This window comes from Osmia lignaria, chromosome 16, assembly GCF_051020975.1.
Source record: "Osmia lignaria lignaria isolate PbOS001 chromosome 16, iyOsmLign1, whole genome shotgun sequence".
Lineage (NCBI taxonomy): Eukaryota > Metazoa > Arthropoda > Insecta > Hymenoptera > Megachilidae > Osmia > Osmia lignaria.
Window position 1 is genome coordinate 8,790,721 of NC_135047.1, and position 13,630 is coordinate 8,804,350.

General features: G+C 29.0%; 5 protein-coding genes across 7 annotated transcripts; 3 read left to right on the forward strand and 2 right to left on the reverse strand.

Moving 5' to 3' along the window:
- Window positions 1-83: 83 nt before the first annotated feature.
- Window positions 84-6,357, reverse strand: mute (gon-4 like protein muscle wasted). The gene is made up of 15 exons (XM_034317750.2): window positions 6,254-6,357; window positions 5,586-6,029; window positions 5,213-5,506; window positions 4,862-5,133; window positions 4,608-4,783; window positions 4,329-4,528; window positions 3,940-4,257; window positions 3,686-3,878; window positions 3,483-3,608; window positions 2,690-3,340; window positions 2,464-2,620; window positions 1,619-2,174; window positions 1,293-1,521; window positions 391-1,116; window positions 84-316 (listed from the first exon to the last, which is right to left on the reverse strand). Coding segments are annotated over exons 1-15 (4,395 nt in total). The 5' UTR covers window positions 6,256-6,357; the 3' UTR covers window positions 84-265.
- Window positions 6,358-6,541: 184 nt separating this feature from the next.
- LOC117601238 (ejaculatory bulb-specific protein 3) lies at window positions 6,542-7,509 on the forward strand. The gene is made up of 2 exons (XM_034317760.2): window positions 6,542-7,010; window positions 7,238-7,509. The coding sequence occupies exons 1-2, from the start codon at window positions 6,848-6,850 to the stop codon at window positions 7,405-7,407; spliced, it is 333 nt and encodes a 110-aa protein (XP_034173651.1). The 5' UTR covers window positions 6,542-6,847; the 3' UTR covers window positions 7,408-7,509.
- A 1,063-nt stretch (window positions 7,510-8,572) lies between these two features.
- Window positions 8,573-9,493, forward strand: CSP6 (chemosensory protein 6). Its single transcript, XM_034317759.2, has 2 exons — window positions 8,573-8,756; window positions 9,169-9,493. Exons 1-2 carry the CDS (start codon window positions 8,573-8,575, stop codon window positions 9,357-9,359), a joined length of 375 nt encoding a protein of 124 aa, XP_034173650.1. The 3' UTR covers window positions 9,360-9,493.
- On the reverse strand, window positions 8,608-12,263 carry Cdc10 (cyclin-dependent kinase 10). Of its 3 annotated transcripts, XM_034317753.2 has the most exons (7): window positions 11,608-11,828; window positions 11,322-11,476; window positions 10,643-11,243; window positions 10,273-10,569; window positions 10,052-10,185; window positions 9,927-9,973; window positions 8,608-8,749 (listed from the first exon to the last, which is right to left on the reverse strand). In XM_034317753.2, the coding sequence occupies exons 1-6, from the start codon at window positions 11,615-11,617 to the stop codon at window positions 9,938-9,940; spliced, it is 1,233 nt and encodes a 410-aa protein (XP_034173644.1). In that variant the 5' UTR covers window positions 11,618-11,828; the 3' UTR covers window positions 8,608-8,749; window positions 9,927-9,937. The 3 variants fall into 3 exon arrangements, with proteins under 3 accessions (XP_034173644.1, XP_034173645.1, XP_076549135.1); XM_034317754.2 differs by lacking the exons at window positions 8,608-8,749; window positions 11,608-11,828 and adding an exon at window positions 12,121-12,263 and having other exon boundaries at window positions 9,574-9,973; XM_076693020.1 differs by lacking the exon at window positions 8,608-8,749 and having other exon boundaries at window positions 9,574-9,973; window positions 11,608-11,826.
- Window positions 12,160-13,568, forward strand: EMC8-9 (ER membrane protein complex subunit 8/9). The gene is made up of 5 exons (XM_034317757.2): window positions 12,160-12,369; window positions 12,499-12,575; window positions 12,671-12,740; window positions 12,984-13,078; window positions 13,309-13,568. The coding sequence occupies exons 1-5, from the start codon at window positions 12,160-12,162 to the stop codon at window positions 13,478-13,480; spliced, it is 624 nt and encodes a 207-aa protein (XP_034173648.1). The 3' UTR covers window positions 13,481-13,568.
- Window positions 13,569-13,630: the final 62 nt, after the last annotated feature.

Below are 13,630 nucleotides of genomic sequence, written 5' to 3' on the forward strand. Positions count from 1 at the left end.
TTTGTATAACGTATCGTATAGATTATCTCATATACACAGTTTTATTTACTATATTACGTATACAAATGTTTTGGTTTTTAGTAATTAATCACGTTCATATAAATATTGATATTTTAATAATATTTTAATTCTTATTAAAATTGGATTACAAAAAGAACTGATATCTTATAGGAAGTAATACTTTATTTTAGTATTTTCTTAAAATAAATACTGCCTTTATTTATTCAAAAATAAAACAAATAAATAATAAGACTTCAGTATAAACTTACATCATCTTTTCTAACAACAGAAGAAGCGTTTGACATCTTTCTTTTACCTACAGAAAAATTTGAATGTTAATTACATACATATGTTATAACGAAATATACAAAATAACATAAGAGAACTTACTTGATCAATTGTACGATTTCCTAATGTTTTACTAACCATAGCTAATGAATTTTCAGAATATTCCTTTTTAATAGTTTGCAGTAGTATCATATCCTCTTGCCGTGTCCATGGTTCAGCATTTACATTAATATTTAAATTAACAGTATTTCTTATTTCATTAGATAAATTAATTTTATTTACATTATTATCTAACGCATTAGCTTTTACGTATGCTGTGTCCTCTGTTATCTCTTTTGCAGAATCTTTCGAATCTTCACACGAAGATTCATTAACTTTCACATACTCAAGATCGTATGAATTCGTGTCTTTCACTTTCATATCTTTATCAATTTTCTTTTCCTTTTTATTCTTACATTGTGTTATACGTATTCTTTTAGTATTTACATGCATATAATCTATCTCGCTAACTGATCTCTTCAAACATCTCTTTTGATCTCCAGATTTTGATGGAGACTTTATATTTTTCTTAGATTTCACTATTAGTTTTCCTCCTTCTTCATTTTCTTTAGTAGATGAACTTTTTGACATTAATTGTTCATCAGAATGGAATTCATTTTTGGAAGATTTTCTTCGTTGTCTAGAGGAAATAGATGGAACGAATTTGTCAACCGTTTTTAAAGATACACGAGCAAGATTTTCTAATTTTTCTTCATCAGCTCCAGGAAAAATAATTTTAGCAGGCCTTAGACCTTCGGATGTTTGAAGATAAATTTTGCCATTGAGAAACTGTTCAAATAATTAAGTAATATTAATTATTAATTTTTGTATTTACCACTATGTAGCCTCAAATAATAATAATAATAAAAAACTGTTCATTTTTTACGGTTCATGAATAATAATTTTCGTTGTGTTACATATTTGAAGCTACTTCAATAAGTTAAATAAAAAAAATAATAATTTACCCTTGTACCACAAGATACACAGTGTTCCGAAATATTCTTAAAAGTAGTGTCATCGCCGCTATGGCAATTGCATCTGCAGTTTTCTCCGCCATAAGGATCTTCCTGAGATGCTAACACAGATAATTCAACGTTTTCATATAATTCTGCGGCGTCTTCTGTATAAACTTTATTTTTATCATATGGCCCCATTGGACATGTTAAATTTTCAAACATATGCGATGCAAATAAACTAAAAAATAATAAGATGTGTTAAACACTCATACCTTTAGTTTTTTATAGCATAATATACAAATCATTTTTATACTTAATTACATTACAAGCACTACCTTTCTGGTGGTTTCGCGGTAGGTAATATTTGTAAAAATAAATCCATAACTAATGGATGTCCTTTAAGTATAGGATTCATGGCTGTATGAACATGTTCTAAAGTTGTTTGAGGATCAGATGAAAGTTGTGTAATAGCTTGCATTATTTTTGCAATACGAGAAGGTTGTTTAGCAAAATATATTTGAACTACATTAATAAATTCGCTCATTTTTTGAAGCATTATATACTCCACTGACTTATCTATCATTGCAGCTTGATGCGGCTTTAAAAATAACAAAAAGTCTGTACAAAGCTCAGGATATTCGTGTAATTTTTCACACACATTCCGATATAAATTAATAGTAATTGCGTCTTTATTCTTTGCATTTATTTCATTAATTTCTTCATTCTGCAAAGACTGTGATGTACTAGAAAAGGGTAGCTCATTTTCCATTTGATTAATACTCTCCAATTTTTCATAATAATCTAAATATAATTTTATCACGGATCGAAAGATTTCTGGATTACTAAATTCTAATGTTAAATGCAATTTTTGAAGATACGATGCTGCAAATTCTGTATAAAATGACAAGTTATTAATGTTTTATTAAAATGTACTAAAATCATTAGCATAACTAGGATTCTTTTCTGAGGTGAGCTAGGTCGTTTAGTTTTATTAATAGTGTCAAATGTTTAATACTGTTTAATTCTAATAGTAATACGAATTTCACAAAATAAGAACATTATTATACGCTTTGTTTTTAAAAACAAGATCTCAAAATAATGAGAGAACCAGTTCACAAGGTTGGGTGAGCAAGTCCCTACCTAGTTACGCCAATGATTAATATCAATATGTACAACATACTTGATCCTCTTGCTTCTTCATTTAATGGATTTTCAGATTCAAGAAGCCTTTTAATATTTTCTAATTCTCTAGCTTCTTTAGCTTTCTTTCTATTAATAGAATCTTTTTTTATAGTGGTACTGGCTAACATTAATTCTGCTATTTCCTCCTCACTATCCTGTAAGAAAATAGAAAATATTTGAAACTTTTACTTTATTCGAGTATAATAAGAAATACTCTTACCTACAATTTTTGGCAAGCTTAACACTTTCTCTGAGTTTTTATCTAACTCGCTTTTCTCTTTGGTTTTTAAAGTATTATAATTAGATGATAATCCTTTCGATCCTAAAACTTGGGCCATTAACTTCATATTTTGAGCACTTCTTGTCTTTGCTAATCTAGGCGTAGTCTTTCTTAACGGAGGTAACTCTTGTACCACGTCAGATTTTTTAGAAAGTTTACTACTTTTTGAATTTAGAAATTCGTCGTTTTGAACGATTTCAATATTTTCATCTATGTTTTTTTCTTTATCGTTTTCTGTGATTGTGGTTTTCGAAAAATTATTTTCATGTAATATATGCTCTTTATTACATACCATATCAGAATGATGTAATACAGCATTTGTTTTATTTGTTGGTGTTTTTGTCAGGTCATTAGAGTAAGTATTTTCATTTACTTTTGAATTGTCTTCTGTTATAGCTTTACTTTCTGTTTTTTTATTGATATTTGCAGGTAATATCTTTGGTAATTCATTAACATTTGGGTTACATAAAGATTGAGTATTGGAAGTAGCGGTGAAATTTTTATTATTTTCGCTTGTTGAACAATTCTTTTTCACAAGATCGTTATATGAATTCAATATATGTTTTCGTTTAAGTAAATCAATTTTTTGCTCTGTCTGTGTAAAATCATATATATGTTATTTTTGTATTGAAATGTTTAAAAATTATTATTTCTTATACTTAAAAAAATTGTATAAAAAATATATTCATTAAATAGAAAGAAAATATATAAGATACTTAATTAAGCTTATCACTTACATTATTAAGATAAGTTTGCCATTCTACGGGTAAAAGATTTATTGGTTGATCTTTAGGTGCTCTAAGATCGCATTCTAACGTTATGTAATGTATTGTTCTAGGAGCAGAGCCTTTTTCGAAATAATACTGAAACGATATTTTTAGTTTTTAAAATTTATCTCGTAAATTGTATGTTTATAAGGAAGAAAAAGGGCTAAAATTACCTTTATTGGATTCGCTTCTTTCGCATAACGCCTTTTTTGAACATGAAAAAGAACTCCTTGAGGTTCTCTACATGGTACTAAATACTGAATAATTAATTGAATTGCATCTATAAATTGAGCCTTTTTACTTTTAAATTTTCTTGGCTTTGATGCAACAAAAGGGATAAACTGTTCTAAACCTAATGCGATTAAACTAAAAATAGAGTTTCAATTAATTGTGATTTAATTTTTATCATGCGTATCATTGTACTCACTTTTCTTCAGATTTTAGGTACGGAGAACGTACGAATTTCATTAATTCACTTCGAAAAGGTATTTGAGGTAAAAGTTGCGGATACATTAAAGCTTTACTTTCTAAAAATAACTTTTTTAAATCGGGATGAAATTTGGGAACGTATTTCCATTTATTTGATTGATATATCTTTTTAATTGCATCCTCATCTGCAAAAGTTTTTTTAAAATCTTCGTAGAATTTATTATCCAAAAATTTATTTTCCCAATCAGACACTAATTTTAAAGCATCTGGTAAATTTGTTGCATTAAATGCAGAATTAGGACCATTGCTTAAATACCTAATATAATATATAAAGTGTAAATAAACATATATTTTACGTGTTAATAAGCTGTTTAATTATAAACTTACTTTACACTGTTTATAAGCTGCTTGCATGTTTTTGAATGTGCATGTAAATCTGGATGCATGTATGTCATAGCAAAATGTTGTACAGTTAACTGAACATGTTGCTGAAATTGAATTGCTAATAATTCTCGCTGCTCAGAATTTATTAAATTAGGAATCTCAGGCTCTTTATAAGCAGGTAGTAAGTCTGTTACAGAACAATTCTAAAACAGAACAAATTACATCTCTAATTAAAAAACATAACTACTTGTAATTAAAACGTAAATACATTACTTTCCATACCATAATATTATTTTCAGCAGAAGAATTTATATTTTCTGACGACTTTCTTTTTTTTGAAATTTCCTGTTCTTCTTTCGAGAAGGCATCAGTAAATTCGAATAATTCTGCGATCAAGTTATTTAATTCCTTCCGGGTAACTTTTACAGCTTTATCAGCTCGTAGTTCTTCTTTATCAACTATAAATATAATATTTTAATTATTTTGATAATACGTACTATTTAAAAAAATTTACGATGCCCAGTATATTTACATACGAAAATCTGTTTCTTCATCTTCTAAAATATTATATTCTGGATCTGCTTCTGGATCATCTTCTGTTGTAGGTTCTTGAGTTAACGGTTGAGTGAATTCTTTTAAAAAGTTATCCCAATCTTCATCTACCTCACAATCCCAATCATACATATCAGTCGTTATATCAGGTGGTATAAATGCCTGTTCAATCTGTTCTAAAGGTGTTTCACTCAAGCAAAGTTTTGAACGTGTTCTTTGACCAATACTTTCTTCTTCTGTTGGAACATGAGGTATACTAAAACATATGCTTACATGTAATTATAATTTTACTATAATCATTTATTTCTATATAATTATATTGATTAATGATTTACTTTGGAATTTTAAAAATTCCTTCTGGATCGTACTGAACATTCGATGATTTATCTTGTTCAACTCCAAATGTATCGCATTGATTTAACGGTGTTAATGGTTGAGACTCTACATCGCTATTTGTAGAATTTTCTGCTTCTCTTTCATCATCACTTTGTTTATCTTGTTCTGGATTGTACTCTTCATCAGAAGAATCTTCTGGTAATTCTTCTTCAATAAGTACTTGTACTTCTGATGAAGCTTTTTTCACTGAAGTTATTGGCCATGGTATATTAACTTGAGCTGCTGCTAATTCTCTGTATTAAAATATTTTCAATTAAAAAAAATATTTAGCATGGTCATAAAACATACAAGACATATTTCATATAATCATACTTGGCCTTTGCTCTTGTTAATTTTGGTTCAAAAAGTACATCATCTTCTGTATCATAAAGACGATTTTTAACCATTGCCATTACATGTTCATTGGTAATAACATGCTTTAAGATATTCTTTACATTGGTAGCTGTAAGATTAATTTTAGCTGCTTTAGCATCAAGTTGCCTTTCAATTTCTTCTTCCATCTCATTAATGACTGAACAAGTTTCTTCAACAGCATCTCTTTTATGTTTACTTGAAGGCTCATAATTGTCAACTTCAGAGACGTCAATTTGTAAGTCTGGAGTTTCAGAGTCAGACGATTCATCATTGTTCACATCATCAAAATCAAAGTTAAATGAAAACGACAGATTACATTTTTTTGGAGATTCATTTAAAGAAACAGAAGAACAATTCAGATTTACTTCTTTCTCAACAATATTTTCTTTTGTAGATTCTTCCCTAAAATTAAAATCCTAATTAATGCTTGTATTATATTATATAGAGCATGTTATATATTTTTATAAGAAATATTTGGAGATTGTCTGATATGGGTCCCATGGTATAGAATCTAACCTAACTTATTTTTGCGTGTATGATTGTGTACGTCATTTATTTTTATACGGTACTCTAATATGCATGGGACCCATATCAGACAACAGCCAAATATTTAAATAATTACGTACATTTTTTAGCAAACTTTGCTGATAAATAATACCGGAGTAATCACTCTCATACGTTTTCTATCATACTTTTGATTACAAAATCTCACATAATACATAACAGTGTTCCGAAACAAGAGAACACTAGCGCCGCCTATCGGGAGGTGGCGGAAACTACAAGACGACTTACCGACTGCCGAAGGAATGGTCGATAAGTCGGTAACTCGTCGAGTAGTTTGCGCCGTTTTTGTATAGATGGCGCTGCTATCGAAAACAGGAACTCACCCTCCTACCAGGTAATTTAATATTATCTACAATGTCATTTGTGTGAAGAAAAGAAAATTCATGTTATCGCGATTTCCCATAAAACTATTTTTCATAAATCAATTAGAAAGTGAAATTAACGGAAATACATAAACTATTATTGTCCATTTACATACCTTAATCACCCCTCTAGAGGTGGAAGATAATATATAAAGAGACGTTCTAGCGCTTGAGATAGCTAGTTTTCTTTTCAAAATTTCGAATTCGTACATTAGGCAAGGACTAAGTGCCTTAGTTATTAATTTACGGAAAATAAACATAGTTTAATTTATCGTTTGATATTTGCAATTGAAAATGAAATTTCTAATCTTTCTTTTTTTAACTGCTTTTGCAATAACAATCTTTGTCGAGGCGCAAGATATTTCGAATCTTTTGAACGATAGGCGTTACGTGCAAAAACAAATTAATTGTATTTTGGGTCAAGGCCATTGTGATGTTGTGGGAAGGAAAATCAAAGGTAAGAAATGAAATTAAAATAACTAATTCAAGTAATTTTTCTTGTATCACGGAAAATTAAACTAAAATATGTGTTATGAATTCAATGGCACTTGATCTTTGAAAGATGGATGTTCTCTGACTGCGACGGATATTCTATTTAATTACTTATTACATACATAATACTTATTAAATGTTAATAATAGATTTCAATGAATTTTTGAATAATTTTCATTACAATTTGTACAGAGTTATTACCGGAAGCTTTGAATAATCATTGCCGTCGTTGTACACCTCGACAAATGGCACACGCACGCACATTGATCGCATTTATGAAAGAAAATTATCCAAACGAGTGGCATATTATTGTACAACGTTATACAGCAATGCCGTATTATAAAAATTACAGAAGAACTTAATAAAATGACAGTAACGAAGGAGGAGCGTCGTATTCTACTGATAAATTTTGATGGACCTTGAAACGAACAATAAAATATTAACAATTTCATATTAACAATTTGTTTTCTTTTACTCTTTTTTCTATCAACCCCTTCAAAAATTTGAACAAAATAATTTGTATAGAACGAAGGTTCTATCCCTTAAGGGATACCTGTACGATAGAAAGCTTCGACAGTCAGTTTTTCGCAATATAGATAGTTGAAGGATAAAAAGTTAGCTGAAATCATGATACGACCAGCATATTAATCAATGCGATGATTCTAATGTCGAAACTTACACACATAACATGAACCAGATATTCTATCATATAGTAGAAGATTTAGCAACTTCATGTTGCTTCTACGTATGTACATATGTATGTTACTAACATCATATCGTGATATGATACTTTATTATATTTAAATAAAAATTCGAACACATATGTAAGTAGGTATTGTAAGAGCGTATTGTTGAGAAAAAAGAAATATTGCTTCATAAGAGGAAATGTTTTGTAGGTCACGAACAAAATCGACAGATCGTCAGCAAAATTTCAAGTAATAACCAATAATAAATCAATCTTGTGTAATAATCGGATACAGAACATTTACTTATTTGAAATTGAATAAAATAAAACAATACACAGCGCATTGTATAGATTAGTGTGCTTGTTACCGGCTCGCCTCTACTCTACTATCAACGATTCATTCAAACCACTATTTTATTTCCATTCAGCCAAAAGTACTCGTTGTAATACATTACACATTAATTAATTCGAAATAAATCAAATACATTTGTTACCTTTTCAATGAACACCTATTCTTTGTATCTTAATAACGTCGTTTGACAAGGATCGTTTAAAAATACGTACATATACAATATCCTCGAGTAACATGTATATCCACTCCCCCCAATATCCTCTGCGTTCAGCTACATATATAATTCGGTAGCTTACTCGACGGTTACAAACAGCATTTTACTTTCCACGCTGGAGGATACTTTTCAAAGAGAATTCATTCGGTCTTTCTTGTTTTGTTATCGTAATTCCATAGAATAATTTCTAATTATTTCTGCTGCTGCTGCTGCTGCTGCTGTACCCCATTTTTATTTTTTCAAGTTAAGAATTGGTAAAGACATATTCGCCACAACATGAAAGTTTACTTTCTGCTATTCAGCTTAATTGTAACAAGTTGTGTAGCAGTTGAAAAATATCCAAGTAAATACGACGACGTCGACGTTGATAGGATACTTCAAAATGGACGTGTTCTTACCAATTACATTAAATGTATGTTGGGTGAAGGGCCTTGTACCAACGAGGGTAGAGAACTGAAAAGTAAGTACCAGTTATTTAATTTCATACAAGTCCTGATTTTATACTTGCAGTATTTGTATTTATATTTGCAGTTACATTTACCACTTTCGTATTTTTTATGTTCCAAACGAGCAAAATCAATCGGCCTTAAAGCGAAATGTATGTTAAACAAATAAATTTTCTTTTTTACATAAACGTTAATGTTTGGACATATACGAAATTTCTACGTACATTTGCTGCAACGATTACGACAGAGTTCAACTTACTCTCCCTCTTTTTATTACGTAACTTGAACTTTCTCGTTCGGATTACATCGAACTTTCTTAAATAACATTCAAGTTCTGGTTATATGTATTTAAACGTAAAATCATTTTTTATTTCTCCTTAAATATATGTAAGATTTCTTAACTAATTTGTAAATTTATCATTTTAGGAACATTACCAGATGCGTTGTCTACGGGTTGCAGTAAATGTAATGAAAAACAGAAAATTACTGCAGAAAAGGTAATAAATCATCTCAGAATTAAAAGGCCTACAGATTGGGAACGACTTACTGCAAGATACGATCCTAATGGGGAATACATGAAGCGTTACGAAAATACCCAAGCTGCCAAAAAGACATAAATTTGTTATTTATAAATTTAATATTAAGAAATACGATTTAATTTGTATAATTAAAATAATTAAAACATACATGTAGTTTGTAATGTTCAAAAGGACACATAAAATTCTTTAGGGATTTTATATTAGGTGCCAAATTGAACCAAATTTTTTTATTATTTCGTACATTAATGTATTAGATATAAGAAACCTATAATAAAAAATACGAAAGTGGTAAATGTAACTGCAAATATTAATCAATTAATTTGTTTATGTTAATTTAAAATTCCCAACATCAAACATCGAAGGAAATTGGTATTTTTAACGCGAAACGAAAATTAATTCGACGTCTTTCATCAATTACGATTTTGAATTTAAATATTTTCCCTTGGGTTTTTATGCATTTGAAATACTATCGATAAATGAAGCAATAATAATGACCATAATTTTATAGATGTTCGCGAATAAAGTACATTTGTTTTAAAAACCTACTTAAGAATAAATTCATATTTTTAATGAAAAGTTTAAGTAATATTTATAATTGAAAAACGATACTGTTTAGATTATATTCGAAATTAGGAGTAGAATTACAGTTTTAAAGTTCATTCAACTCGTCTCTTCTTAACAAGCGATCCAAGCTGAAAAGAAAAATCATTCATTTTTAATACTCGGATAATTTATAAAAGTATAATTAAACATTCATATACCAAACTTACAAGATCTGAAATTGCAGGCAAATTATTAGTCTGATCTGTAACATTTGTCTCTGGTTCTCTAGTTTCCTTTGTCGGAGCAGCTTTTTTCATATTTCTGTGTTGCGGGAATGTAGGCATAAGCTTAGGATCACATGCTATAAAAAAGAATCATATTTAGTACATAGTAATTCATTTTTAATCGATAAAGTATCGTGGAATGAACATTTTTTTGTATTACTCACGTAAAGGGGCTTCTTTAAAATAACTGCTTTGTAAACATTCTTCTGCAGTAGCTCTTTTCTTTGGATCATACATAAATAAGAAATTTAATAATCTTAAACCGGCAGCACTTAACCATGGAAATCTCTGTTTTAAATTATTATATGGTTGTTGCTTCAATGTAAAGTTTTGTAATGCTGGAAGTGTATTAAATTCTGGCCAAATTGCTTCACTTGGAGTACCCAATAAGTCAACGATCAATTCCAGTTGCGCAATTTCCGATCGTCCAGGTAATAAAGGTCGATGTCCAAGTAATTCCCCTAATATATAAACAAAATTGCATTACAATAAATTATCTACTACATATGAATAAAAGAAACAAAAATTATTCACCCAAGATACATCCAGCAGCCCACATATCGACAGAAGTTGTTTGAGTTTTTGCTTGTAACAATAATTCTGGTGCTCTATACCATAATGTTACTACTCTTGGTGTCATTGGTTTTAAAGGTAAACCAAACCACCTAGCTAATCCAAAATCAGCAATTTTTACACATCCTTTATCAGTCATTAGAAGATTTGACACTTTCAGGTCTCTGTGTACAATAAAATTGTGATGCAGATAACGTAAACCCTTTAGTACTTGCAAAACAATACATTTGACTTGACTTTCTGAAAATGGGGCTTGCATGTTATCTAATAAACTTGCCAAGTCTTGTTCACAATATTCCATAGCAAGAAATATGCTTTCTAAGCTTCTTCCTACAACTACTTCTCTTAAGTGTACTATATTTTCATGACGACACGATAAAAGTACTGATATTTCTCTTAAGCCGCTAACTGGTAAACCATCTTTCTCATGCTCCATTCGAACCTTCTTTAGAGCTACAACTTTATCATTTTTAGTATCTCTTGCTCGATAAACGATACCATATGTGCCTTCTCCTATACGATTTAATTTTTCAAATTCAGACACAAATCTACATTTACCCAACTATAAAAAAGAAAAATAATGTAGCTATATAAATAAAGTCATATGGAAGTTGAATTATGATATAAATAAAATCTTTACAATATCTTGTTCTGGTATTTCCATAGGTTTGCCAGTTAAAAATGATGTCAGTACTCCTCTTCGAGTTATCGGTGCTGATGGATCTGGACCACTTTCAGATATAGCTTTTTTATCAGTATCATTGTTTTCTACTGATTTTTTGTCCAAAGTCTCGTCTAAAACAATATTTAGAATTTATACAAGTTATTTATAAATTTACATTTTTTGTAAACATGTAATAAACAGAAAAATACATAACCTATTCTATTGATATTTGTATCATAACCATAATAAAATAAAATCATACCTTTCGTCATTATGATTTATTTTCTTTTACAAAATATTATTTTTGGGATTATATTTATTCTTCTTTTGAACATTCGTGTTCAAAAAACAGATATATAAAAACAATTAATTACCCTTAAACATGACCAGTAATACACTATTATATGTACCATACACTTCGATGCTCGGAATCAATTCAAACTTTGACGAGGAAAGGGGCAACAGCGGGGAATGTGTCGCTATCGTTAGACCTGATACTCAATAGTTTGCAAACATTATACCTAGTTCACAAGAGGCGTTTTCGTAAATTTCATTACATAGAACAAAATTTTCTCAAGTAAATGGTTATTTGTAAAAGCAATCTGACTCGATAATAATAAGTATATGCGGGATGGATAATTTAAATGAAAACATTTAAATAGATAGTATTAATTTATCGATAGTACTTTTAGGTTAACTCGTAAGAAAATCACCCTGTATGTATATATATACGTAACTTATTAGTTCAATGAATGTAAATGTCAGTAATACATACATAACTGTATTCTTTTTACAAATATACACCTGCGTCAAAATGGCAGACATCTCATTCTCTAGTCGTGCATATTGTAAGATTATTTTGCATGCAGCTAAATATCCTCATTGTGCAATAAATGGCTTATTGTTAGCCAAACAAAATAATAAAACCGATGGAAAATCCGGTGAATTACGTATTGAAGACGCAATTCCATTGTTTCATATCTGCCTTCATGTCTCACCTATGGCGGAAATCGCGTTGACTATGGTAAATATTTGAATACTCTAGTACAATTAAGAGATTATTGGTATAATCGTTCAAACTTCCAATAAATTAAAAAATTTAATAAAAAGAAATTACATTTATTTGTAAAAACGAAAATAAAAATACTTTCAGGTTGACCAATATGCTGGTAGCAAAGGTTTAATACTTGCAGGTTATTACTTTGCAAATGAAAACATAAATGATTTAAGGTAATTTATTTTTATGAAACATTTCACATAACTTTTAAAAGTTTATAATAATAATAATTTAATTTGTTTTCTTAATACTGTTTCTTTCACTTTAGTACAGATAAACCTGCTCATAAAATAGCAGACAAAATAGCAGAAAACAATGGCAATGCTTTACTTGTTGCAGTAAGTGTTTCGTTAATACATTGAATGCCATAATGGTCATGATGACTTGTATTTTACATTTTGAATAATCAAATAAGTAACAAAAGAAAGGAGATTAGAAATGTTGAATAGCATCAGTATTATATTAATAATGGAAAAAATCAGTTTAGAAAATTATATTTGAACATTACCTGATTGTATCCTTAATAATTATAATTTTAATACAGCTGATTATATATGTTCATTTTCTTTTTCTTTTATCAGGTGGATAACAAGGAAGTAACACTCAGTATGAATTCAAATCCATTAAGAGTGTCACAGTATATAGATGGCAAATGGAAACTCAAAGATATAACAGAGTAATTCATTTAGCTATTTATTTAAATTAATGCTTCATAATTTTTTGCTCACAAATGATACTTTGTCCTGAGTTACTTTTACTTCTGGACTCTAATAGCTTATTTAGCTGGTAATAGCAGAAGACAGAAAGAAAACCCAGGAGGGGAGTATTGCTTATGAGCAAGAAATTAGGCAGTTCTAATTTAAATATTTAAATTTTTATGTTTAATAAAATACTTTTATGTTGTAGTGTATATTATGATAAAGGAGTAATGTATACAGATGCACTATATTCTTTACTAAAAGCAGAACATTATAAAAATCTTATAGATTTTGATAATCATCTTGATGATATTTCTCTTAATTGGCAAAACTACAAGATTAACAAGATTATAGATGAAATTGTGGAAAAATACAAATAAAGACATTTAATTGAAACATCATTTTTTGTTAAATTATAACAAAGCTTTTTAAATGCATTTAGAAATATTTAATGTAAATAAACTTATAAATAAAAATTGATTTGGGAGTAGTGACATGAAATAAAAATATTAAATCCAATTAATTTAAAT

What these genes read in the sequence shown, in the direction of transcription:
- Cdc10 (XM_034317753.2), bottom strand. An exon ending in GGCTGCTGGATGTATCTTGG is followed by an intron (nt 10,570 to 10,642) that starts GTGAATAATTTT and finishes TTTATATATTAG; the next exon opens with GGGAATTACTTGGACATCGA. An exon ending in TGCCTGCAATTTCAGATCTT is followed by an intron (nt 9,974 to 10,051) that starts GTAAGTTTGGTA and finishes TTTTCTTTTCAG; the next exon opens with CTTGGATCGCTTGTTAAGAA.
- LOC117601238 (XM_034317760.2), top strand. Translation starts at nt 6,848, where the DNA reads ATGAAATTTCTAATCTTTCTTTTTTTAACTGCTTTTGCAATAACAATC. An exon ending in TGTGGGAAGGAAAATCAAAG is followed by an intron (nt 7,011 to 7,237) that starts GTAAGAAATGAA and finishes CAATTTGTACAG; the next exon opens with AGTTATTACCGGAAGCTTTG.
- EMC8-9 (XM_034317757.2), top strand. Translation starts at nt 12,160, where the DNA reads ATGGCAGACATCTCATTCTCTAGTCGTGCATATTGTAAGATTATTTTG. An exon ending in CGGAAATCGCGTTGACTATG is followed by an intron (nt 12,370 to 12,498) that starts GTAAATATTTGA and finishes AAATACTTTCAG; the next exon opens with GTTGACCAATATGCTGGTAG. An exon ending in AAACTCAAAGATATAACAGA is followed by an intron (nt 13,079 to 13,308) that starts GTAATTCATTTA and finishes TTTATGTTGTAG; the next exon opens with TGTATATTATGATAAAGGAG.
- mute (XM_034317750.2), bottom strand. An exon ending in CTGCTGAAAATAATATTATG is followed by an intron (nt 4,529 to 4,607) that starts GTATGGAAAGTA and finishes GTTCTGTTTTAG; the next exon opens with AATTGTTCTGTAACAGACTT. An exon ending in AAGAAGCGAATCCAATAAAG is followed by an intron (nt 3,609 to 3,685) that starts GTAATTTTAGCC and finishes ATATCGTTTCAG; the next exon opens with TATTATTTCGAAAAAGGCTC.
- CSP6 (XM_034317759.2), top strand. Translation starts at nt 8,573, where the DNA reads ATGAAAGTTTACTTTCTGCTATTCAGCTTAATTGTAACAAGTTGTGTA. An exon ending in CGAGGGTAGAGAACTGAAAA is followed by an intron (nt 8,757 to 9,168) that starts GTAAGTACCAGT and finishes TTATCATTTTAG; the next exon opens with GAACATTACCAGATGCGTTG.